The sequence below is a fragment of the Triticum dicoccoides genome, chromosome 5B, assembly GCF_002162155.2.
Source record: "Triticum dicoccoides isolate Atlit2015 ecotype Zavitan chromosome 5B, WEW_v2.0, whole genome shotgun sequence".
In the NCBI taxonomy this organism is placed as follows: Eukaryota; Viridiplantae; Streptophyta; class Magnoliopsida; order Poales; family Poaceae; genus Triticum; species Triticum dicoccoides.
The window spans coordinates 401473022-401498001 of record NC_041389.1 but is presented as its reverse complement, the minus strand read 5'-3'; the positions used below and the strand labels follow the sequence as shown (position 1 = coordinate 401498001).

At 44.4% G+C, this 24980-nt stretch overlaps 1 protein-coding gene across 2 annotated transcripts; it reads right to left on the bottom strand.

The window, feature by feature from the left end:
- Positions 1-2143: 2143 nt before the first annotated feature.
- On the bottom strand, positions 2144-6539 carry LOC119309488 (hypersensitive-induced response protein-like protein 1). 2 transcript variants are annotated; one of them, XM_037585477.1, is made up of 5 exons: positions 6364-6539; positions 3789-4015; positions 3185-3305; positions 2845-3033; positions 2144-2748 (listed from the first exon to the last, which is right to left on the bottom strand). In XM_037585477.1, exons 2-5 carry the CDS (start codon positions 3975-3977, stop codon positions 2384-2386), a joined length of 864 nt encoding a protein of 287 aa, XP_037441374.1. In that variant the 5' UTR covers positions 3978-4015; positions 6364-6539; the 3' UTR covers positions 2144-2383. The 2 variants fall into 2 exon arrangements, with proteins under 2 accessions (XP_037441374.1, XP_037441375.1); XM_037585478.1 differs by lacking the exon at positions 6364-6539 and adding an exon at positions 6247-6333.
- Positions 6540-24980: the final 18441 nt, after the last annotated feature.

Below are 24980 nucleotides of genomic sequence, written 5' to 3'. Positions count from 1 at the left end.
ATTGTAAAGAAAGCTATAATATGAACTAGGGTTCATCTTCAAACTCGATAGAATCAATAAAACTAAAAACTACAATATGAACTAGGGTTCATCTTCAACACATCCATCATACCGAATCATTCTAAATAAACTTAGAATCAACAAAGCTTAAACCTACTAGATGAACTGGGGTTCCTCTTATGCCAAAAAATGCATCAAAACCATAGTTTTTTTTGACTAGAACCACTTGGAGGGATCGAAAGAGCTTACTTCTCTCGTCATGGAGGCATCTCAATCAATAAGAACGATGGAGAAATGGGAGTGATCAAAGGAGGAAGTGGAGGGGAGGTGACGAACACTGTGCGCGGACGATGGAGTTCCCGCGCCTAGGGAGGCGGCACGACTCATACCACGTAGAAGTCGACACGCGGGGACGATGAAGTAGATTGTGTGTCGCGGCACGATGAACCAAAGGGGCGATGCCGCGGCAGGGCGCGAGTCAGGGATAATGGCGGGGAAGACCTTTCGGTGGCGGCATGTACCGCACACCATGGCCTACGGCCTGAAGGGATGACACAACGGCAGCATGCGGGCCAGTGCAACTGTGGGGATGGCCTCGAGGCGGCGGTGTGGACCTCGTGCCACGGCTCTACGGCCCGAAGGGTGACGCGGTGGGGGTGCGCGGGTTAGGGCAGCAGCGGGGAGAACCACGGGGCGACGCAACATCAGCCCGCTGCTCGGTCGTTTGAGGGGCGCGCTGGAGTCGGGGACGATCTTAACGGGACCCGTGGAGGCGCGCGCAAGTGGCTTAGATCGAGCGTGCGGCGCGGATGGGGCGGATCGCGGGTCGGGGACCAACTGATCGCTCGCGAGGTCAGGGACGCGGCTTGGTGATGAAGGGGTCGAGCCACTAAGGCGACGCTCGAACAGACACGTCGGCCGATGCACGCGCGCGGCTCATGCCTGAGCGGGGTGCAAGGTGGCGCATCAATGACGCAACCAGTGGACGCATCACGTGCGTGGAGGCCTAGCGGCCTGATGCAGCCGAGCGGGATGAAGATTGATGGAGGAACCCGATCCAATCATGGCGACGACGACCGGCGCAGAGCGACGGGCGAACGGACAGGCACATGTACGGCGGACATGAGTTGCTGCGTGTCGCTTGAGGCCGCCATGTCTAAGAAGTAAGAAGAGGCCAGTGGAGTCGACGCTGAAGTCGGAATAGATGCGCGTGAGGGTTGACGGGCGGCGGCGGGCGATGCAAACCGATCTTAGATCGGAAAGCTAAAAAGAAATGCCGACCAAGACGATCGGCGAGAGAGAGAAATCCGGATCAAAGAATCGGAAAAAGACTCTCTAGGACAGCCGATCAACTGGATTGGCGGCCGAATCCTAGGTACAGGCGGTGCGGCCCCTGGTGACGATCATGAAGATCGACCGCCCCGGGGCGGCGCGCTGCGCAAGCGGCGGCGACGGCTAGAGTTGTGGATCGGGGTTAGGCTGATATCTACATGATTTCTTTGAAGTACAAGACATGGTAGAATAAATCCTACGCTATCCAATATTTTCTAAATAATCACGATACTCAACACCTTCGATATCACATTTGGACTTCCGATTGGATAGTAGACATGGGCTTCGGGACGACATGATGCCTTGCCACCTATGCCTACAAGACCAAGACACGGCTACCATCTGCTCATCCAATGTGTCTACGCCAGGTATCGTGTGGTGGGCATGTTTTTCTGAGCTCTTTCCAATGGTTGGCGTGCCCAGTAAACTCAATAGGCTTCATGATTGGTGGATACATGTCCGGGGCATATTCCCAACGGCCACTCAGAACAGGTTTACGAGGCTATGTTGGTCAGCAAGCTTGTTGCTGATTTTAAGCTGTGCATGTGGTTCTTGGAAGAGGTGTTAGTATTATCAGAGGGTAGCCTTTGTATCTATGGTGTGATGTTGGCCCTAACAATCAGCTTGCAATTGTTCTGGCGTCAATCGTAATCATAGTCTCCTCTTCTATAAACATATGGTACGCACAACGGCACAAGTGTAATCTCAAGAAAAGAAAAAACATCTCTCGCAAAACAGGAAAGACATAAGAAGAAATCCCCCATGAAAAATATGTAACCACAGCACTATAAGGCAAAATAAACGAGGCAAAAGCATTAGATCAAGTTCATTACCAACATTTCATAACACACTTGTATCATCCTGCATTCCCACAAGGTTAAAGGTTTTGTTACCGCACATCAACCTAAGGCATGGCATGCCACGATCCACATATGGTTCCATATAAGTTCATAATAATACGGCATGCATCATATTAGACAGTACTCTAGACAATAGCTAGCAAACCACAAACCACCACCAGCTTCAAAGTTCATGCCGGCGAAGCCAACTACTAGTTGTCAGAGGCAGACTGGCCTTGAAGAAGACCGTCACGGATCTGCGTGGCGATGTCGCGCACCGCACCAGGGCCATGGGGGATGAACACCGCAGAGGACTTGGAGGACGCGCCAATCTCTTTCATAGTATCAAAGTACTGGGTGATCAGCACCATGTCCATCACGTCCTTTGCAGTGGTGCCAGGCACATTGACTGAGAAGCCCAGGACGCTGTCCCTCAGGCCATCCACAATGGCCTGGCGCTGGCGGGCGATACCGAGGCCAGACAGGTACTTGGCCTCTGCTTCACCCTCGGCACGCTTGATCTGGACAATCTTCTCAGCCTCCGCCTTCTCGTTTGCAGCCACCCTCATCCTTGCAGCTGCAAAAGGCACAAGTATCATGTCAGTAGTATGATGGAGGCCAGATTTAAGTACAAGCGTCCAACTTTCATCACATAAGGCCTTTAGCAAATAACCTGCATTGATCTCATTCATCGCCTGCTTGACATGCGCATCTGGCTCGATGTCGACAATGAGGGTCTGCACGATCTCAAAGCCATATGCCGACATAGCCTTTTCAAGTTCATCCTCCACAGCCTTTGCTATATCGTTCTTCTGCACGAAAGCATCATCCAGGTTGAGCTTTGGAACACTTGCCCTGATCACTGCAGATATCAATCAGTGCCCCAAATTAGTGGATACAGGAATAGTGGGATTTGTTGAACAAATTACATTCAGCTGTATCAGTGATGATATGAATGTAGTAAGCTACTGAAACAACATATAGAATTCTTCACGTAGTCCAAGAAACCCTACCATCAAAGACATAGGCTTGAATCTGGGATCTTGTGTTGGTCAGTTTGTAGTATGCGTCACTTTCTTTGCCAGCCAGAGGTCGGTACTGAATCGATGCAACAACAGTGACGAACACATTGTCCTATAGAACTTCACATGTCAGCAACATCACGATAATTCTTAATAGCAGAAGAAAATACAGAACACAGCATCAATGGCACTGTCACCTTTTGGAAACTTAATTACGGCAATAAAGGATTAATAATTAGTAAGTATTGTTATACGAGAACGTTTCTTAGTCTCATGTGGCAGTCACTTTAGGATTATATCCAGATGGCAAACCAAAATGCTAAAATTTAGAAGTTGCAGGGAGTAACTAACTACCAATATAATTTTATATTCAATTTTCAGTGCCGTTCATTTTACATAGAAGTTAACAGGAAAAGCAATGTTTCTCTAAACAGGGATTTATGTGATTTACAGCCCACAAAGACCTACTACTATAAGATGCAACATTAAGCTTTGAAATTTCTTTTGGGACAAAAACGATGGCACCATTTTCTTTAGAAATAAAAGACATCTAAGCATCCATTTTGTAACTGGGTGTTAGGATAAAGTGAGAAACCTTTGTCTTAGTTTCACAGCGCACATCCAGCTGCTGCAACCTGAGTGTGAGATGGCCAACTACACGTTTCCCAAAGATCCAAGGCAGGCAGTGGCATCCTGGCTCAAGCACACTGTCAAACTTCCCAAACTGCTCCCTGATGGCCACGGTAGACTGGTCGACTTGAACACAGCAGCACAGATTGCCCATACTGCAGGCTTCCGATCACTTCCGGGCTCCGGCAGCACCTGGATATTTCATAAATCATAAGATCAACAAAGTAATAAGAAAGATGTCTACAATGATGATATGCATAATACCATCAACTCTTTTTTCCAAAAGTAAATCACCAATAGCAACTACATGACAAAAAATGCTTCCGTCCAAATTTTCACACATTATTAAATCAACAAGTATCCCTAGACTCAGGATAGGTGGAAAGTCAAACGCCTTATAAACTCATTCAGAAGTTGCATGATGCTCATATCGACCAACAAAACAAACAGTTGTGCCTCTAAACACCTAGAGATATACCCAAAGAAAGCTATTTACTCTAAATCCAGCTTTACCGATGCTTGATTTTCATTTTCTCAGTGAACAAAACTGAGATCTCTAACTTACTTGAGCAAAATGATTTAATTCGTTTGCACAAAATTACAAGGCTGCAGAGATGAACATACATAACTATAAGAGCTTTCTGTAGAACACCACAAGAACAGAACAGCAAAGGAACTCACAATTCTTGAAAACAATACTAACAATCAATGGAAGAATGCAACGGAACATGCCTGAGTCGAAATCTAAATTGGCAAGGCAAAAGTGAAATGCTCAGCTGGTAAAAGGATAGAGCCAAATTAGAAACAGGGTGGATCTTCACAAGTTATTAGACAGGCATCTGCAATGCGCCTTATAAGCAAGGGCGCACTACAGGTCTACTGCCTGTTCAATTATCCCATTGTTATCTGTATCCACTTGGATGGAGACCAATGAGACCAATCAGCAAGCGTATACGCATCCTAAGCAATTCACTAATCGCCCACTTGGGCATTTGAGCTAACTTAAGAACATATGAATCACTTTCAATGGCTTAGGCTATTTGTTAAGGAGACAACTGCGTACAGAACAGGTAGACTAGACAATGATAAGATGCTAAAGACTGCAACTGTGCTTCTTGCAATCATTATTGATTCCAATGGATTAATTGCAATTGGTGACAATTATATGGTCCCACTCCCACCACACACAAAAAATAGCAACTACTCGTTCATAAGCATTACAAGCCTTCAGAGCTGACTAGCATGCATAATTGTTGGAGCTTTGGCTAGAGCTCCGGGCTAGAGCTCCGGAAAACAAGAAAGCAAAAAGAACTATGTAACAATATTAACCCCATCATATAGAACAATATCGAATCTTAAAGTAATTCTCGATAACTTGTTTACTGCAAAGCAGACAATAGAAGTATGCAAGTATGCAAGACAAGAAAGAATGCTTGGCTCGTACCAGGATAGGTTCAAATGACAAGGTGGGGTGATTAATGAGGCAGGAAAGAGGTATATATAAGAAAGACGTGCTACAGCCGGCATCATGCTCAATTATCCCATTGTACAGACATAAAGCAGAACCAATCAGGGAGTGCCTGCATGAGCCTAAGCATTGACTAATACCCTACTTGCATGTTTGAGTATTAAACACTTTCAGGGATGTATAATGGTTATAAGGTCTTTGCAAATCAGCAGACAATAGCGTACAGGAAAAGTCAGTTGGACATTGACAAGATAGTAAAGACTGCAACAGTGTTTCTTGCTATCATTATAATTTGATTTGACAGGCAATCGGCAGAAAATTCTACGATCCTACTCACACCACACAAAAAGTTGAGCAATTTCGGCAGCAAGCACCCATGAAAAAGTAGTTAATTTGATTATCCAAGGAGAAAACTAGGGAAAAGACACCCCTATAAGATTTGGTGCTACACTCCAACGAGGGAAAAGATATCTGAGAGCAACTAGCACAAGCACCAACAGTTCTCGTCCAAACGACTAAACTGCAGTAACTTCCAATTCTTTTTAGTTTTATAATTACGAGGAAATTGCAGTGGATAGAGATCGAGGACGACCAGACTTCGGAGTCGTCGCACCAGACATCAAGAAAGAGACAGCGTGTGGAGAAAAACAGGGTGAAATCCATCCTCGACATTAGGGTTTTTTGGAACAAAACTTAAAAAAAAAAAAGACGGAGAGAGTAAAGGCAACGGAACAAGAAGAAAGAATCAAAGGGGAAATTGCGCGAGAGGAGGTGCGGGTTGAGGACCTCGACGACGCGCAAAGATTGGGCGCTAGACTAGAGACTACATCAAACGAAGAAGCAGGCAGAAGCAGAGAGGGAAAACAAGAACACAGAACGGAAAACGAAAAACAAAACACAAAAAACAGAGGGGAAGATCGATGCGCTTGGGCCGTCAAGAACGCGCCATCCCTACCCAGCAAGCAAAGCAGGATCCGGGAGCAGAGGAGCCACAACGAAGAAATGCCCGGATCTCACACGACACGATTAATGAGGAAGAATGAGGGGGAATGAGGGTTTTTGGGTTCTTTACCTCCGTCCGGGGGTTGGAGAAGAGTGGGGAAAGGGGGGGAGCGGTGAAGTGGCAGTGAGTCTGTCCGTGCGCCCACCCTTGCTACCGCGGCGCGGCCCTAAATAGTCGGCATTGTAGATGAGGATCAGCGGAAGAAGCCAAGACCCCTACTGCGAAAATCATTGCGATTAGCGCCGGAGAGTACTGCCAGTACCGGATTCGGTTCGCTGCCAGCCGGCGGGCGGAGCGAAAGCAGGAGCAAACCGGCTGCAGATAAGAACGTGGAGAGTCAGTCTTTTTCTCCGTCCTTTCTTTCCTTCTTTCTGCTTTCTTGACCCTGCACTTTGGGCCCACACGACCATCTTCCTCTCCAAGCTAGTGCTTTGAATGACTGGTGGGTGATCCGAGATATACCTGCCAACCAGCCCATGGTTTCCGATGCTCGTTTGTGGTGTTGGTCCCTTTCTCCGCTCGTCATGGTTCCGGTACGCAACACGCCATTTTATCATCTATAAACTAGTTGTATATTTTGTTATAGCTAAAGTCTGTTCTAACAGATACTTTGCTAACCAAAACTATGGTCAAACTTTTGCTTAGGCCAACTCCAACGCGCGACCCCATCCTATCCGCTCGCTTCCGTTTGGGGGTAAACCGACAAAGCAGGCCTTCCAATGCGCGGCCGCAGTCGTCCGTTTTCTGTCCGCTTTTGACCCATTCCCGGCCCAAGTTTGAACCAAGTTTGTGGCCAAACGAACGGGACCTCCTGTACGCCGCTTACTGCGGCAACAGTAAAATACGTTAAAATAGAAAGAGCAGCTATCCACCGCGACGAGCTGTCTCTAGTGCTAGTGAAGCGAACACAACAATAAAATAGAAAGAGCAGCTCGCAAAAATTCCCAAAAATGTCCATCTATGAGATTCGAACACACGAGTGAACCAACATTGGTAGCCACTGTGTTCATAGACTTTTTTATCTAAAATACCAGCTCATATTATATGAACATAACGCGGCAAAAGAAAATACACTTTTTTCAAAATTTCAAACGTGGTTTTCTTTTTCACAAAAGTAGATACATTTATGAAAATGGACATTTTCAAAATTTGCAGACAAACTTTTAAAGATTTGAAACTTTTTTGGGAATCTCAAACATTTTTTGCTAGAAAAAGGAACAAATGGAGAACGAGAACTTTTCAAAACCACAAATAACTTTTTCAAACATTTTTCAAAAAACATAAACAAATATTGAAAAACTCTAACATTTTCAGAAATTATGAATATTTTTTGCAAAACACGAATATATTATGAAATTCTCCAAAACATTTTTTCATTTTGTGGAAAATTTTGAAAACGGGAACTTTTTTGAGTTCATGAACAAATTTTGAAAACAGGAACATTTTTAAAAAAATTAACAATTTTTTCAAGACGCGAACAATTTTCCAAAAATTTAATTAATTTCCTGAACATTTTTTAAATTTACGAACAAATTTTGGAAATATGAACATTTTTTAGAATTTCTGAACTGTTTCGAAAACAGGAACATTTCTGAAATCCGTGAACATATTTTGAATTATTGAACAAAATTAGAAAATGCAAAAAAGTCCGAAATTTTAATATTTTTTTAATTTTTGAACATTTTTTGAAAAAAAGTGAAGAAAATTTGAACTACTAATCTTTTTTGGAATTTCTAAAGAAAAATTGAAAACAGGAAAAAAATCTGGAAAAATGAACCAATTTTAATAAATAGGAACATTTTTTTATTCCAGAAAATTTGTTGAAAAAAGAAAAAAATGGAAAAAGGAAAACTGGAAGAAAAAAACCAAAAAAGAAACAAAAATATATAAAAAGGACAGAAAAGGAAAAAACAGGAAAAAGAAAAACGAAAAATAGAAAGAAAAAAGGAAGGAAAAAAGAAAAGCTGGTTCAGGAACTTCTAGAAGGTTCCCAAAACCAGAAAAACCGCATGGGAATTCTCTAGAAGCTTCCTAAAACCAGAACCTCAAAACTGTACGTGCACTTCTAGTTGGGCCAGCCCAAATCGCTCGCTAGCTCGCCTCCCATGTGCGATTCCTCGACTGTTTTGACGCAAAATGCGTCAAATAGGTTTTTCCCGAACGGACAGCGCGCGGACGGCCGGGACGCACGCCCTTGTTCTTCCCTGGCCCGCTCGTCGATGGCACACACGGGCACTTTCCCTCGCTTCCCTCCAAAACGCTCCCACGCCCCGCCATCCACTCTCCCGCGCCCCGGCCTTCCCCTTCCCTCCATCCACCATGGCCGACGACGCGAATCTTGGCGACCCACCACATGTTGCCCGACCCGTGGCGAAGAAGAAGAAACCTGTGATGAAGAAGCCGCGGTCGGAGCTCTCGCCGGCGTCGGCCGCCAAGCTCGACGGGGAATCAGCCAAGAGGAGGGATCAGCGAGCCGTGGAGAAGGAGAAGAAGGTCACCGTGCAGTACGCTTCCGAGTGTGCCCTGTGGCGTGTGCTACATCTTGAGCTTGCGTTGGTTTTCCTTGAAAAGGAAAGGGTGATGCAACAATAGTAGCGTAAGTATTTCCCTTAGTTTTTGAGAACCAAGGTATCAATCCAGTAGGAGGCTCCTCAAAAGTCCCACGCACCTACGCAAACAAACAAGAACTCGCAACCAACACAATAAAGGGGTTGTCAATCCCTTACGACCACTTGCGAAAGTGAGATCTGATAGAGATAATATGATAAGATAAATATATTTTTGGTATTTTATAATATAGATTGGAAAAGTAAATATGCAAATAAAAGTAGATTGAAAGCTTATATGATAAAAGATAGACCTGGGGGCCATAGATTTCACTAGTGGCTTCTCTCAAGATAGCATAAGTATTACGGTGGGTGAACAAATTACTGTCGAGCAATTGATAGAAAAGTGAATAATTATGAGATTATCTAGGCATGATCATGTATATAGGCATCACGCCCGTGACAAGTAGACCGACTCCTTCGTGCATCTACTATTATTACTCCACACATCGACCGCTATCCAGCATGCATCTAGAGTATTAAGTTCATAAGAACAGAGTAACACATTAAGAAAGATGACATGATGTAGAGGGATAAACTCATGCAATATGATATAAACCCCATCTTTTTATCCTCGATGACAACAATACAATACGTGCCTTGCTGCCCCTGTTGTCACTGGGAAAGGACACCACAAGATTGAACCCAAAGCTAAGCACTTCTCCCATTACAAGAAAGATCAATCTAGTAGCCCAAACCAAACTGATAATTCGAAGAGACTTGCAAAGATAACTTAATCACATATAAAAGAATTCAAAGGGGATTCAAATATTTCTCATAGATAAACTTGATCATAAACCCACAATTCATCGGATCTCGATAAACACACCGCAAAAAGAGTTACATCGAATAGATCTCCAAGAAGATCGAGGAGAACATGGTATTGGGATCCAAAAACAGAGAAGAAGCCATCTAGCTAATAACTATGGACCCGAAGGTCTGTGGTAAACTACTCACAACTCATCGGAGAGGCTATGGTGTTGATGTAGAAGCCCTCCGTGGTTGATTCCCTCTCCGGCAGAGCGCCGGCGAAGGCTCCAAGATGGGATCTCGTGGATACAGAAGGTTACGGCAGTGGAACTAGGTTTTCGTGGTCGCCTTTGATGTTCTCGGGGTACGTGAGTATATATAGGAGGAAGAAGTAGGCCATTGGACGCCCGAGGGGCCCACGAGATAGGGGGCGCGCCCAGTAGGGGGGGGGGCCCTCTACCCTCGTGGCTTCCTCGATGCTTCTTGACTTGCACTCCAAGTCCTCTGGATCACGTTCGTTCCAAAAATCATGCTCCCGAAGGTTTCATTCCGTTTGGACTCCGTTTGATATTCCTTTTCTTCGAAACACTGAAATAGGCAAAAAAAACAGCAATACGGGCTGGGCCTCCGGTTAGTAGGTTAGTCCCAAAAATGATATAAATGTGTAAAGTAAAGCCCATAAACATCCAAAATGGGTAATATAATAGCATGGAACAATCAAAAATTATAGATACGTTGGAGACGTATCAAGCATCCCCAAGCTTAATTCCTACTCGTCCTCGAGTAGGTAAATGATAAAAACAGAATTTTTGATGTGGAATGCTACCTAGCATAATTTTCAATGTAATTTTCTTTATTGTGGCATGAATGTTCAGATCCAAATGATTCAAAATAAAAGTTTATATTGACATAAGAAATAGTAATACTTCAAGCATACTAATCAAAGCAATCATGTCTTCTCAAAATAACATGGCTAAAGAAATTTCATCCCTACAAAATCATATAGTTAGGCTATGTTTCATTTTCGTCACACAAAAATGCTCCCATCTTATACACCCCCGATGACAAGCCAAGCAATTGTTTCGTACTTAAATAATTTCAAACTTTTTCAACTTTCACGCAATACATGAGCGTGAGCCATGGACATAGCACTATGGGTGGAATAGAATATGATGATGGGGATTGCGTGGAGAAGACAAAAAAGGAGAAAGTATCACATTGACGAGGATAATCAACGGGCTATGGAGATGCCCATCAATTGATGTCAACATGAGGAGTAGGGATTGCCCTGCAACGGATGCACTAGAGCTATAAATATATGAAAGCTCAACAAAAGAAACTAAGTGGGTGTGAATCCAACTTGCTTGCTCACGAAGACCTAGGGCATTTTGAGGAAGCCCATCGTACGATATACAAGCCAAGTTCTATAATGAAAAATTCCCACTAGTATATGAAAGTGACAACATATGAGACTCTCTATATGAAGAACATGGTGCTACTTTGAAGCACAAGTATGGAAAAGAGATAGTAACATTGCCCCCTTTTTATTCTTATTTTCTTTTTCTTATTTCTTTTTCTTTTTTTTCTTTGGGCCTTCCTTTTTTTGGCCTTTCTTTTTTTTGGCCTTTCTTTTTTTTATTTGGGGATAATGCTCTAATAATGATGATCACCACACTTCTATTTATTTACAACTCATGAATTACAACCCAAAACTAGAACAAGATATGACTCTATATGAATGCCTCCGGTGGTGTACCGGTATGGGCAGTGGATCAAGAGTGACATGTATGAAAAATTATGCATGGTGGCTTTGCCACAAATACAATGTCAACTACATGATCATGCAAGGCAAAATGACAATGATAATGTATGTCATAAGAAAAACAGAACGGAATGGTGGAAAGTTGCATGGCAATATATCTCGAAATGGCTATGAAAATGCCATAATAGGTAGGTATGGTGGCTGTTTTGAGGAAGATATAAGGAGGTTTATGTGTGATAGAGCGTATCCTATCACGGGGTTTGGATGCACCGGTGAATTTTGCACCAACTCTCAAGGTGAGAAAGGGCAATGCACGGTACCGATAATGCTAGCAATGATGGAAGGGTGAGAGTGCGTATAATCCATGGACTCAACATTAGTCAAAAGAACTCATATACTTATTGCAAAAATCTACAAGTCATCAACAACCAAGCACTACGCGCATGCTCCTAGGGGCATAGATTGGTAGGAAAAGACCATCGCTTGTCCCCGACCGCCACTCATAAGGATGCACAATCTAAGAACACCTCATGTTTCAAATTTGTTACACAACTTTAATCATGCGTGCATGCTACGGGACTTGCTAACTTCAACACAAGCATTCATTAAATTCATAATCACCCAACTAGCATGACTCTAATATCACTACCTCCATATCTCAAAACTATTATCAAGTATCAAATTGATCATAGCATCCAATTCACTTCCTATGATAGTTTTTATTATACCCAACTTGGATGCCCACCATTCTAGGACCAATTTTATAACCATAGAAAATACCATGCTATTCTAAGAGACTCTCAAAATAATATAAGTGAAGCATGAGAGATTAACAATTTCTTCAAAATTAAGCCACCGTCGTGCTCTAAAAGATATAAGTGAAGCACTAGAGCAAAAACTATCTAGCTCAAAAGATATAAGTGAAGCACATAGTATTCTAATAAATTCCAATCAAGTGGGCTTCTCCCAAAAGGTGTGCACAACAAGGATCATTGTGTAAAACTAAAAAGCAAATACTAATAACATATAGGACGCTCCAGGCAAAACACATATCATGTGGCGAATAAAAATATAGCTCCAAGTAAAGTTACTGATAAACGAAGACGAAAGAGGGGATGCCTTCCGGGGGCATCCCCAAGCTTAGCTTTTGGCTATTCTTGAATATCTTGGGGTGCCATGGAAATCCCCAAGCTTAGGCTTTTTCCACTCCTTATTCCATAGTTCATCAAATCTTTACCCAAAACTTGAAAACTTCACAACACAAAACTCAACAGGAAATCTCATAAGCTCCGTTAGTGCAAGAAAGCAAAACCACCACATAAGGTACTGTAATTAACTCATTATTTATTTATATTTATGTTAAACCTACTATATTACAAGTTCTCTATGGTTCATACCACTTAATACTAGCCATAGATGCATCAAAATAAGCAAACAACACACAAAAAACAGAATCTGTCAAAAACAGAACAGTCTCTAGCAATCTGTAACTCTCGAATACTTCTGGAACTCTAAAAATCCTACCAAAATAGGAAGTCCTGGGCAATTTTTCTATTGATCTACAGCAAAAATAATCAACGCAAAAGCACGTTTCTGTGAATTAGTAAAAAAAATCGCGCGTGCAAAGTTTCTGTTTTTCAGCAGAATCAAATTAACTATCACCATAGGTTATCCTATAGGTTCTACTTGGCACAAACACTAATTAAAACATAAAAGCACATCTAAACAGAAGGTAGATGCAAGATTTATTACTAAATAGAAACAAAAACAAAAAACACAAATAAAATTGGGTTGCCTCCCAACTAGCGCTATCGTTTAACGCCCCTAGCTAGGCATAAAAGCGAGAATAGATCTAAGTAGTGCCATCTTTGGCACTCAATTCATAAGTAGTTCGCATGATAGATTCATAAGGTAATTTGACTTTCTTTCTTGGAAAGTGCTCCATAACTTTCCTTAATGGAAATTGGAATCTAATATTCTCTTCCTTCATATCAATAATCTCACCAATCGTTCTAAGGAAAGGTCTACCAAGAATAATAGGGCAAGAAAGATTGGAATCTCTATCAAGAACGATAAAATATATGGGCACCAAATTTCTATTTACAACAATGAGAACATCATTGATCCTTCCCATTGGCTTTTTAATGGTGGAATCTGCTAGGTGCAAATTTAAAGAGCAATCATCAAGATCATGGGAACCTAGAATATCACATAAAGTTTTCGGAATCATGGAAACACTAGCACCCAAATCACATAAAACATAGCACTCATGATCTTTAATTTTAATCTTTATAGTAGGTTCCCACTCATCATTAAGTTTTCTAGGTATAGAAACTTCCAAATTAAGTTTTTCATCAAAAGATTGCATCAAGGCATCAACAATATGTTTGGTAAAAGCTTTATTTTGACTATAAGCATGAGGAGAATTCACAACAGATTGCAACAAGGAAATACAACTTTCTAAAGAACAATTATCATAATTAAATTCCTTGAAATCCAAGATAGTGGGTTCAATGCTATTTAAAGTCTTGACCTCTCCAATCACACTTTTACCAAATTTAGCATCAAGATCTAAAAACTCTAAATCATTGGGACGCATTTTAACTAAAGTTGACTCATCTTCAGTCCCATCATTATTAAGATTCATATTGCAAAACAAAGACCTAATAGGGGACACATCAATAACTTTAAGATCTTCATCATTATTTTAATGGAAACTAGAAGAACACGCCTTTACAAAGCAATCTTTCTTAGCACACAATCTAGCGGTTCTTTCTTTGCACTCATCAATGGAAATTCTCATAGCTTTGAGAGACTCATTGATATCATGCTTAGGAGGAGTAGATCTAAGTTTCAAAGAATCAACATCAAGCGAGAGTCTATCAACGTTCCTAGCCAAATCATCAACTTTGAGCAACTTTTCTTCAAGCAAGGCATTAAAATTCTTTTGAGATATCATAAATTCTTTCACACTATTCTCAAAATCAGAGGGCATCTTATTAAAATTACCATAAGAATTATTGTAGGAATTTCCATAATTATTAGAGGAATTACTAGGGAACGGTCTAGGATTAAAGTTTCCTCTATAAGCATTGTTTCCAAAACTATTCCTACCAACAAAATTCACATCCATAGATTCATTATTATTCTCAATCAAAGACAAAGGCATATCATTGGGATCAATAGGAGCACCCTTAGTAGCAAACAATTTCATAAGTTCATCCATCTTTCCACTCAAAACATTAATTTCTTCTATAGCATGCAGTTTTTTACTAGTAGATCTTTCGGTGAGCCATTGAGAATAATTAGCCATAATATTATCAAGGAGTTTTGTAGCTTCTCCTAAGGTGATTTCCATAAACGTGCCTCCCGCAGCCAAATCTAAAAGATTTCTAGAAGCAAAATTCAATCCGGCATAAAAAATTTGTACGATCATCCATAAATTCAAACCATGAGTAGGGCAATTGCGAATCATCAATTTCATTCTTTCCCAAGATTGGGCAACATGCTCATGATCAAGTTGTTTAAAATTCATAATATCGTTCCTAAGAGTGATGATCTTAGCGGGAGGAAAATAGTAACACTTAGAGATAAAAGCATCTTTGCACTTGTTCCATGAATCAATACTATTTTTAGGCAAAGACGAAAACCAAACTTTAGCACGATCTCTAAGTGAAAACGGAAGTAACTTCAATTTAACAATATCATTATCCGTATCTTTCTTCTTTTGCATCTCACACAAATCAACAAAGTTGTTTAGATGGGTAGCGGCATCTTCTCTAGGAAGGCCGGCGAATTGATCTTTCATAACAAGATTCAGCAATGCAGTATTGATTTCACAAGACTCAACATTATTAAGAGGAGCAATCAGAGTACCGAGGAAATCATTATTATTATTATTGGAGAAATCACACAATTCGGTATTATCTTGCTCCATCGCGACAAGTAATCCAACACACAAGCAAACAAAAAGGTAAGCGAAAGAGAGAAGAGAAGATTGGGAAAGAGAGGGCGAATAAAACGGCAAGGGTGAAGTGGGGGAGAGGAAAACGAGAGGCAAATGGCAAATAATGTAAATGCAAGGGAGATGAGTTTGTGATGGGTACTTGGTATGTCTTGACTTGAGCGAAGACCTGCCCGGCAACGGCGCCAGAAATCCTTCTTGCTACATGATACGTCTCCAACGTATCTATAATTTTTGATTGCTCCATGCTACTTTATCTACTGTTTTAGGCAATATTGGGCTTTATTATCCACTTTTATATTATTTTTGGGACTAACCTATTAACCGGAGGCCCAGTCCAGATTTGCTGTTTTATGCCTATTTCAGTGTTTCGAGGAAAAGGAATATCAGACGGAGTCAAAACGGAACGAAATCAACTGGAGAAGTTATTTTTGGAAGGAAAGCAACCTGATGGACTTGGAGTGCACGTCAGGGGAGTCCCGGGCTGCCCACGAGGGTGGGGGGCGCTCCCCCTGGGTGCGCCCCTGCCTCGTGAGCACCTCAGAGGTCCACCGACGTAACCCCTGCACCCATATATACCTACATACCCTAAAACTTCCAGATAGATCGGGAGTTCCGCCGCTGCAAGCCTCTGTAGCCACCAAAAACCAATCGGGACCCTGTTCCGGCACCCTGCCGGAGGGGGATCCCATCACCGGTGTCCATCTTCATCATCCCGGCGCTATCCATGACGAGGAGGGAGTAGTTCACCCTCGGGGCTAAGGTTATGTACCAGTAGCTATGTGTTTGATCTCTCTCTCTCTCTCTCTCTCTCTCTCTCTCTCGTGTTCTCTCTCGTTTTCCTCTATGGCATGATCTTGATGTATCTCGAGCTTTGCTATTGCAGTTGGATCTTATGATGTTTCTCCCCCTCTACTCTCTTGTGATGAATTGAGTTTTCCCTTTGAAGTTATCTTATCGGATTGAGTCTTTATGAGAACACTTGATGTATGTCTTGCCGTGATTATCTGTGGTGACAATGGGATATCATGTGCCACTTGATGTATGTTTTGGTGATCAATTTGCGGGTTTCGTGACATTGGGAACCTATGCATAGGGGTTGGCACACGTTCTTGACTCTCCGGTAGTAGCTTTGGGGCACTCTTTGAAGTACTTTTATGTTGGTTGGATGAATCTGAGATTGTGTGATGCATATCGTATAATCATGCCCACGGATACTTGAGGTGACAATGGAGTATCTAGGTGACATTAGGGTTTTGGTTGATTTGTATCTTAAGGTGTTATTCTAGTACGAACTCTTTTATAGATCGATCCGAAAGAATAACTTTGAGGTGGTTTCGTACCCTACCATAATCTCTACGTTTGTTCTCTGCTATTAGTGGCTTTGGAGTGAATCTTTGTTGCATGTTGAGGGCTTGTTATATGATCTATCTACGTTATTATTGTTGAGAGAACTTACACTAGTGAAAGTATGAACCCTAGGCCTTGTTTCCTATTATTGCAATACCGTTTACGCTCACTTTTATCGCTCGCTACCTTGCTGTTTTTATTATTTCAGATTACAAAAACCTATATCTACTATCTATTTTGCACTTGTATCTTCATCTCTTCGCCGAACTAGTGCACCTATACAATTTACCATTGTATTGGGTGTGTTGGGGACACAAGAGACTCTTTGTTATTTGGTTGCAGGGTTGTTTGAGAGAGACCATCTTCATCCTACGCCTCGGATTGATAAACCTTAGGTCATCCACTTGAGGGAAATTTGCTACTGTCCTGCAAACCTGTCCACTTGCAGGCCCAACAACGTCTACAAGAAGAAGGTTGTGTAGTAGACATCACTACGTCTTGAGCTTGCGTTGGTTTTCCTTGAAGAGGAAAGGGTGATGCAGCAATAGTAGCGTAAGTATTTCCCTCAGTTTTTGAGAACCAAGGTATCAATCCAGTAGGAGGCTCCTCAAAAGTCCCAGGCACCTACACAAACAAACAAGAACTCGCAACCAACGCAATAAAGGGGTTGTCAATCCCTTCACGACCACTTGCGAAAGTGAGATCTAATAGAGATAATATGATAAGATAAATATATTTTTGGTATTTTATAATATAGATTGGAAAAGTAAATATGCAAATAAATGTAGATTGAAAGCTTATATGATAAATGATAGACCCGGGGGCCATAGGTGTCACTAGTGGCTTCTCTCAAGATAGCATAAGTATTACGGTGGGTGAACAAATTACTGTCGAGCAATTGATAGAAAAGCGAATAATTATGAGATTATCTAGGTATGATCATGTATATAGGCATCACGTCCATGACAAGTAGACCGACTCCTGCCTACAACTACTACTATTACTCCACACATCGACCACTATCCAACATGCATCTAGAGTATTAAGTTCATAAGAATAGAGTAACGCATTAAGAAAGATGACATGATGTAGAGGGATAAACTCATGCAATATGATATAAACCCCATCTTTTTATCCTCGATGGCAACAATACAATACGTGCCTTGCTGCCCCTGCTGTCACTGGGAAAGGACACCGCAAGATTGAACCCAAATCTAAGCACTTCTCCCATTGCAAGAAAGATCAATCTAGTAGGCCAAACCAAACTGATAATTTGAAGAGACTTGCAAAGATAACTGAATCACACATAAAAGAATTAAGAGGAGATTCAAATATTTCTCATAGATAAACTTGATCATAAACCCACAATTCATCGGATCTCGACAAACACATCGCAAAAAGACTTACATCGAATAGATCTCCAAGAAGATCGAGGAGAACATGGTATTGAGATCCAAAAAGAGAGAAGAAGCCATCTAGCTAACAACTATGGACCCGAAGGTCTGTGGTAAACTGCTCACAACTCATCGGAGAGGCTATGGTGTTGATGTAGAAGCCCTCCATGGTCGATTCCCCCTCCGGCAGAGCGCCGACGAAGGCTCCAAGATGGGATCTCGCGGATACAGAAGGTTACGGCGGTGGAACTAGGTTTTCATGGTCGCCTTTGATGTTCTCGGGGTACGTGGGTATATATAGGAGGAAGAAGTAGGTCGGTGGACGCCCGAGGGGCCCACGAGATAGGGGGCGCGCCCAGTAGGGTGGGGCGCCCTCCACCCTCGTGGCTTCCTCGATTGCTTCTTGACTTGCACTCCAAGTCCTCTGGACCACGTTCGTTCCAAAAATCACGTTCCTGAAGGTTTCATTCCTTTTGGACTCCGTTTGATATTTCTTTTCTTCGAAACACTGGAATAGGCAAAAAAAATAGCAATACGGGCTGGCCTCCGATTAGTAGGTTAGTCCGAAAAATGATATAAATGTGTAAAGTAAAGCCCATAAACATCCAAAACGGGTAATATAATAGCATGGAACAATCAAAAATTATAGATACGTTGGAGACGTATCAGCGTGCGATGCAGCACTAAGCCGAGATCGACAATAAGGAGTCCATCATCTCCATGGCCCTCCTCATGATGGGTGGTATGGCCCGCCCCACGCCGGCCAATCTCTCGACCGCTGCCATGGCCGTGGCCAGCACAAGCTCGTCGGCCCATCGACTGCCGCATCACTGTTCCCCTAGCTCATTCGTCTCACACGGCAGACCGACTTTTCGTGCTTCAGTGTCGCACGGCCATGGGCAGACGCGATTCTCTACGTCGCTGGACTGCATGGTGGTCGATCCGCCACGCCCGCGGGCGTCATCGACCACAACGTCACACCGGGGTACAGTGGCGCTGGCCATTGTGAAGACAGTGAACAAAGGAAGCAGCCCCAGTCGTTCGAGTCGGCTAACATTGCCGGTGCCCACAAGCTGTTCAGCGATACGCCACCGCCGATGCAGACGTCAATGATCGATGACCTGTACTGCTCCTCGTTCATGCAGAACATCATCTTTGAGGGTCGTGGCGAGGCGTTCCATGTCGAGGGCCAGGAGCAACCTTTTGATGCCGATGCGACCAAAAGCTAGGATGGCCGTGGTACCTATGATGACTCTCAGTTCAGCGGCCATGATGATGACGATGAGGACGACCATGGCAACTCATGGCATGAAGATGATGACTTGTATTGCGAAGATGAAGAAGAAGAGGTCGACATTTCCATGGAGCCATTGTGTTTTGTCAATGAGCTCACCCAAAATGCCGAAGCACAAAAGAGGAGGAAGAGCATTCGCACGGGGTCATATAGCCAAGCCAAGGACACTTTGATTTGTGAGAGTTGGAAGGAAATTGGCCAAGATCCAACCAAAGGTGCCGAGCACAAAGGAGTGGTCTTTTGGACAAGAGTGCACAAGAACTTTCATGAGTGAAGAAAGTTTACCCCCTACCAATTCACAAGCACTCGCGACATCAATTCAATCCAAAAAAGGTGGGGATTCATCCAACAAGAATGCAAAAAATATTGTGCCGTGCTTGAGAGCATCAAAGCCCGTCCCGTGAGCGGCCTAGGCCTTGGTGACTTGGTATAAACCCCTATCTTTTCCATCATGTGTCCATTGATGTTGGCATGCCATTTAAGTTTCATGCATTTTATGTCCTTTCATGTTGGCCGCATGTTTGATTGTGTAGGCATTCCAATCTTTGGAAGCCTTCAAGGCCCGACACAAAGACAAGCCATTCACTCTCACGCATTGTTGGGTGCTCATCAAAGATTACCCCAAGTTCAAGGACCAATACAATGCTCATAGGAAGAAGAGAGGAGAGAAGGCGACGGCCGAGGCTAATGCGGGAGACGTGCTCAAGAGGCTGAGGGGCAAGACAAGCTCGAAGTCCAGCGAGAAGTGTGATGCATCTTCTATAGCATTGCAAGGAACTTTGGAGGAAAATATCAGCCCAAAGGAAATGCAGGAGGAGAGGAAGAGCAAAAGGAAGGAGGAGCAAATGAAGATATACCTCGATCTTCAAACGAAGAAGCTTGTCATGGAGGAGGTTGTGAAGAAGAGGAAGCTTGACATCGAGGAGGCCGCTCAACTCAAGAAGCTAGAGATCAAGGCCACCAATGCCCACACAAAATCCAAGGAGGTGGCACTAGCGATCATGATCGTCGACAAGAACAACATGTCACCGGAGAGGTAGGCTTGGTTCACGAACCGACAGAAGGGGATGTTTTCCCGCGACGACATGATCTAGGTGATACCACGGCCGTGATGGCCGCGATGGCGGTCCTTTTTGAAGGTTGGATCCTGTGCCGGCCGCTGGCTTTGTTGCCGGCGAGAAAACTTGTCCATTCTGAAGGCTGGCTCCTGTGCCGGCCATTGGCTTTGTTGCCGTTGTGAAGCATGTCTTTTTTAAGGATGTCTCCTGTGCCGGTCGCTGGCTTTGTTGCCAGCATCAGATTGTAGGCTGTCAGCTATGTTGCCGGCCGACGTGAACTAGTGTGAACGGCGGCCGCGGCTGAAATCCTTTGTTTCTCACTTCTGCATGCACGGGGACAAGAAGCGGCCGAAATGCGGCACCGCGCTGGGCGCATAGCCGACGCATCCACGAATTCGGGCGGACACAGCCCCATTGCCACTCCCAAACAGATGAAATCCGGACAAAACGGACGTCCGTTTGGGGTCACGCATTGGAGTTGGCCTTACTCATGAGTTTTTTCTTTTCTTTTTTGAACACTGCTTACTCATGAGTTGGTTGACATTGGCGAGACTAAGATGAATTGACAATAGCAAAAAAGTAAATCAGAATCAACTAAACAAAGATTACTTTTTCTGGCCATGGCCAAACAAATGGTGTCGCATTGGATTTTGGTCGCCATAAAAACATTCCCTCATAGCTGAAATCTCAAAAAAAAAACTTAGTGCGAAGAGCACCCATCCTGGAACCTCCAACCCGATTCATGTATGGAATGAGGCCAACTCCACCGCGCGACCCCATCCTGTCCGCGCATGTCCGTTTGGGGTAAAAGGACGAGCCGGGCAGCCCAGCGCGCGGGAGCAAACGGACTTTTGTCTGTTTTGTGTCCGCTTTCGACCCATCCCCGGCCGCTTTTGGGGTGAAACGGACACCACGCGGACGCACGGGCCGTTTGCGCATGTTCTCCCCTGGCCCACGCGTCGGTGGCATAGGGCGGGCCTTTTTCTATCCTCCCTCCCTCCCTCCGGCTGCATCCCCCTCCACTCTTCTCCACTCTTCCCTACTCTTCCCCTCGCCGCCGCCGCCGCTGCCATTGCAGCCGTGCAGTTCGGACACGCACTCGCCCAGACCCTTCCCCTTGGTGGCGCCGAGCTACCCAACCACGGCCACCTGGTTTGCGCACCCGCCGGCCGGATTTGGGGCGGATACGGTCGGTCTTGAGCTTGCCCGGTTGTGGGAGGCCGGGCCACGCCATGGACTGGCCGGGCACTTCGCCGAAAGGCCCTGGCAGGGCTGCAAGGCCACATGCAGGCAGTGGCTCCTCCTCTAGCCTCTCGGATCTACACCATCAGTGGTCCGCCGACAGATACACGAATGGCAGTCGGCCGGGCTCGGTGCTTTCCCAAAAGCTCGTAGGCGCACCATTGCCGCTCATTAAGTGCGACCACTGCCCAAGGATAGTCGTGCATCGCGTGTCTACAACGCCGGAACATCCCGGATGGGTGTTCATCAAGTGCTTAAACGATGGGGTATGTGCTCTTTTTAGCTTCGATTTGTGCTCTAGATTTGACTAGTTGTGCTAACTTCAAATTTTATTGTGTAGCATGGATGCAAGTTTTGGTATTGGGAAGAAGAGTACATCGATATATTGATAGAGCGAAATTTAGTACATGTTCGTGCACTTTTAGCTAGCATAGAGGCTGTAGATGAGACAAGTGCACTTGTTGCTAGATTAGAGGCTAGACACGAGACTAGGTGTGAGGAAGCAACATCGACTTCTTTAGACTCGAAGAAGAAAGAAGGATGCAAGATCGAGCCTCCTCCACAGATCAACAATGAGTGCATCGAGAAGGCCCTAACCCAACTCAAGGGAGCAGTTATGGAAGTTGGGTATCTTTTAAAATGTATTCTTGTGGTTCTTGTTTTCTTTGAACTTGCTTTACTAGTCAAAATGTGATGATGTATTTTCCATGTACCAAAAATGAATGATGAAAAAAAGTTAAGGACTTGCAAAGAAAAATGTACACGGACAGGATGCGGCCGGGATGCGGCCGCGCGCTGGGCGCATGGCCACCGCATCCCGGAAACTGCCCGGACACGACCCCATTGCCCTACCCAAACAGACAGAATCCGGGCAAAACGAACGTCCGTTCGGGGTCACGCGATGGAGTTGGCCTGACACACCCCATTATGCGGTCGACATCTCCGGTCAAGCTAGTTTGGCAGCGTACCATCCTCCATGCTCCACATTAATTTTTGGGTAGCATGGTGCATTTTCATGGAAGAGATACGAGCAAAACCCTAGGCGGCGTCTCATCTACTCCTCTCGCTGCTGCCAGGGCGCATCACCGGGCAAAGCACGTGCGGCGGGTGGCGGCGGGGAAGTCTTTGAGGGCTGTAGGGGAAGGAGATGTGTGCTCGAGTGGCTGTCTTTGTCAGGCGGTGCTCCACGGCGGCATTAGTGATCCAATGTGGTGACCTTCAGCAGCGTTCTGGCCTGGCTAAGTCATCATAGAAGAGCAAGTCGCTGCATGGTCCTGTACACCAGCGAGATTGACATCTGACTCGGACCCATTGGCAGCAGCATGGGAGATTTTCTTCAAAAATTCTTCGAAAATGGTTTGGGCGGCAAGACAACAGTGTTGTTCCAGAATAGGAATAATGTTCTCCCCGCTCTTTCCCCATTATATTGGTGTACTTATTGCGTGTGTGGGGGGGAGCCATGTCTCCGATGGTTCTTCCACTACTAGAAAAATGCTTATACATAGAAGTTTAGCAGTAGCATTTGCTTGGGACCCACACTACTGGTAATTTGTAGTAGCGCTGGTTTCAAAGTGCGCTACTGGTAATTGTTAGTAGTAGCGTTGTTTAGTATGGGCCGCGCTACTATTACATGTGCCACAGGGCCTAGAACGGAAGTCCACTTATCTGTAGCGTGGCTTGTCCACCGACGCTACTGCTAATGGGCTTAGTAGCAGCACTGGCCCATACCCAGCGCTACTACTATGCCAAAAGAAACCCCACCGCACCCCGGCCTCACTTCGATCGATCCCCTCGCCAGCCGTCGTCGCGGTTATGGTTTCGTCCGATGCCGCCACCATGCACCACCTCCCGCTGCCGCAGGTAATGCTCCTCCCCCTCCGCTGCCCCTCCCCCTCTCGCCGCCCCGATCTATCACCGCCCGCCTACCCACTCCCCCTGCTGCCCCCAAGTCCGTCGTCGCCCCCACTCCTCCTTCTTCCCCCCAACTCCGTCGCCACCCCCACTCCGAAGGCGGGGCTGTGGAGGAGGACGTGCTGGCTGGGGTGACTTGCACGTAGGGGTTGCCGGCGCCGTTGCTGGCCACCGTTACGACGATGACCGTGGAGTGCGGTGACGAAAGAAACATTGAGAGCCCCCTGCTGCCCTGCTCCCAACCCACCGCCCTCACTATCCTCACTGTCCTATGACGAGAGAGGCATTGAGAGCCCTGCTCCTCAAACCCATGATGATGTTCTTGTTGTGTTAGATCCAATGATCTTGTTTAATTAGTACTGATGCTAGCTTGTTGACCGATCCATGCTTTTAGGGATTATAGCTAGCATACCGATGCTCTGCTTTAGTTGTGGTTTTTGGGTTCCTCACAGTAGTTTCTTTTTGATGCTATAATGAAATTGGTGTACCACTATTTTTTGATTGGGTTAATTCCAGCATCTCTAGATCCTACTGTTAGTATCACATATAAACCTGAATATATTCAGTTTGGCTTGTGTTGAGATATCTTGTGGTTCAGTTAGGTTAGATTGCATAACACATTTGTGTGGTTTGGTCTGGTTTAGTTCTCTTGTGGTTTAGTTTATGTTAATCATATGACAATTCTTGTTAAATGCTTTTCTTTCCTTTGAAGTGGATTGTTAATCCTTTTCTAATATTGCTTTAGGAAAATGGCGCCACCACCACCACCACCTCCATGTCGACTATGCAAGTCAAGGTGCGCCAGCAGCCTTGCAACTGGCACGTTGTTCGACATCTACTTCCAGCCGAGTTTTCTTCCTGCGGCGGTAACAAAATATATGAAACTTGTAACAACTATTTTGTTTTTAGTGTTATCGGCATTAATGCATTGTGTATATATCATTGTGTATACACAGATCATCCCATGCAATGTGAGGTTGGAATTCAATAAGCTGATCGGAGACACTATGACCTTTGAGGCTCCTGGGGGCTCCTACACTATGGAGGTCGAGAAAGGATGAAATATGTCGCAGATGGGAGGAGATGGATGTGACCGTTTCATCTCCCACATGGGTATCACTGGTGGTGAGTTGATCAGCTTCTCCTTCAGAGCAGAAAGACCCAAGCTGGCCGTCATTTATGTCAACACGGAGGAAGATGATGAGGACCCACTTGATGAAGTCATCTATGCTCAAAGAATAAGGTTGAGCGAGGAGGAGATGTGCAACCTGTGGGACATAATTCCGCCACGTGCTGACTTTGCCGGAGTACCATTCGTGACCTGCCTGACAAGTACCATGGTTGATCAACATGTT

Coding starts and splice junctions, on each gene's coding strand:
- LOC119309488 (XM_037585477.1), bottom strand. CDS start 3,977: ATGGGCAATCTGTGCTGCTGTGTTCAAGTCGACCAGTCTACCGTGGCC. Junction 3,306..3,788: donor GCTGTGAAACTAAGACAAAG/GTTTCTCACTTT, acceptor GAAGTTCTATAG/GACAATGTGTTCGTCACTGT. Junction 3,034..3,184: donor TCAAGCCTATGTCTTTGATG/GTAGGGTTTCTT, acceptor TGATATCTGCAG/TGATCAGGGCAAGTGTTCCA.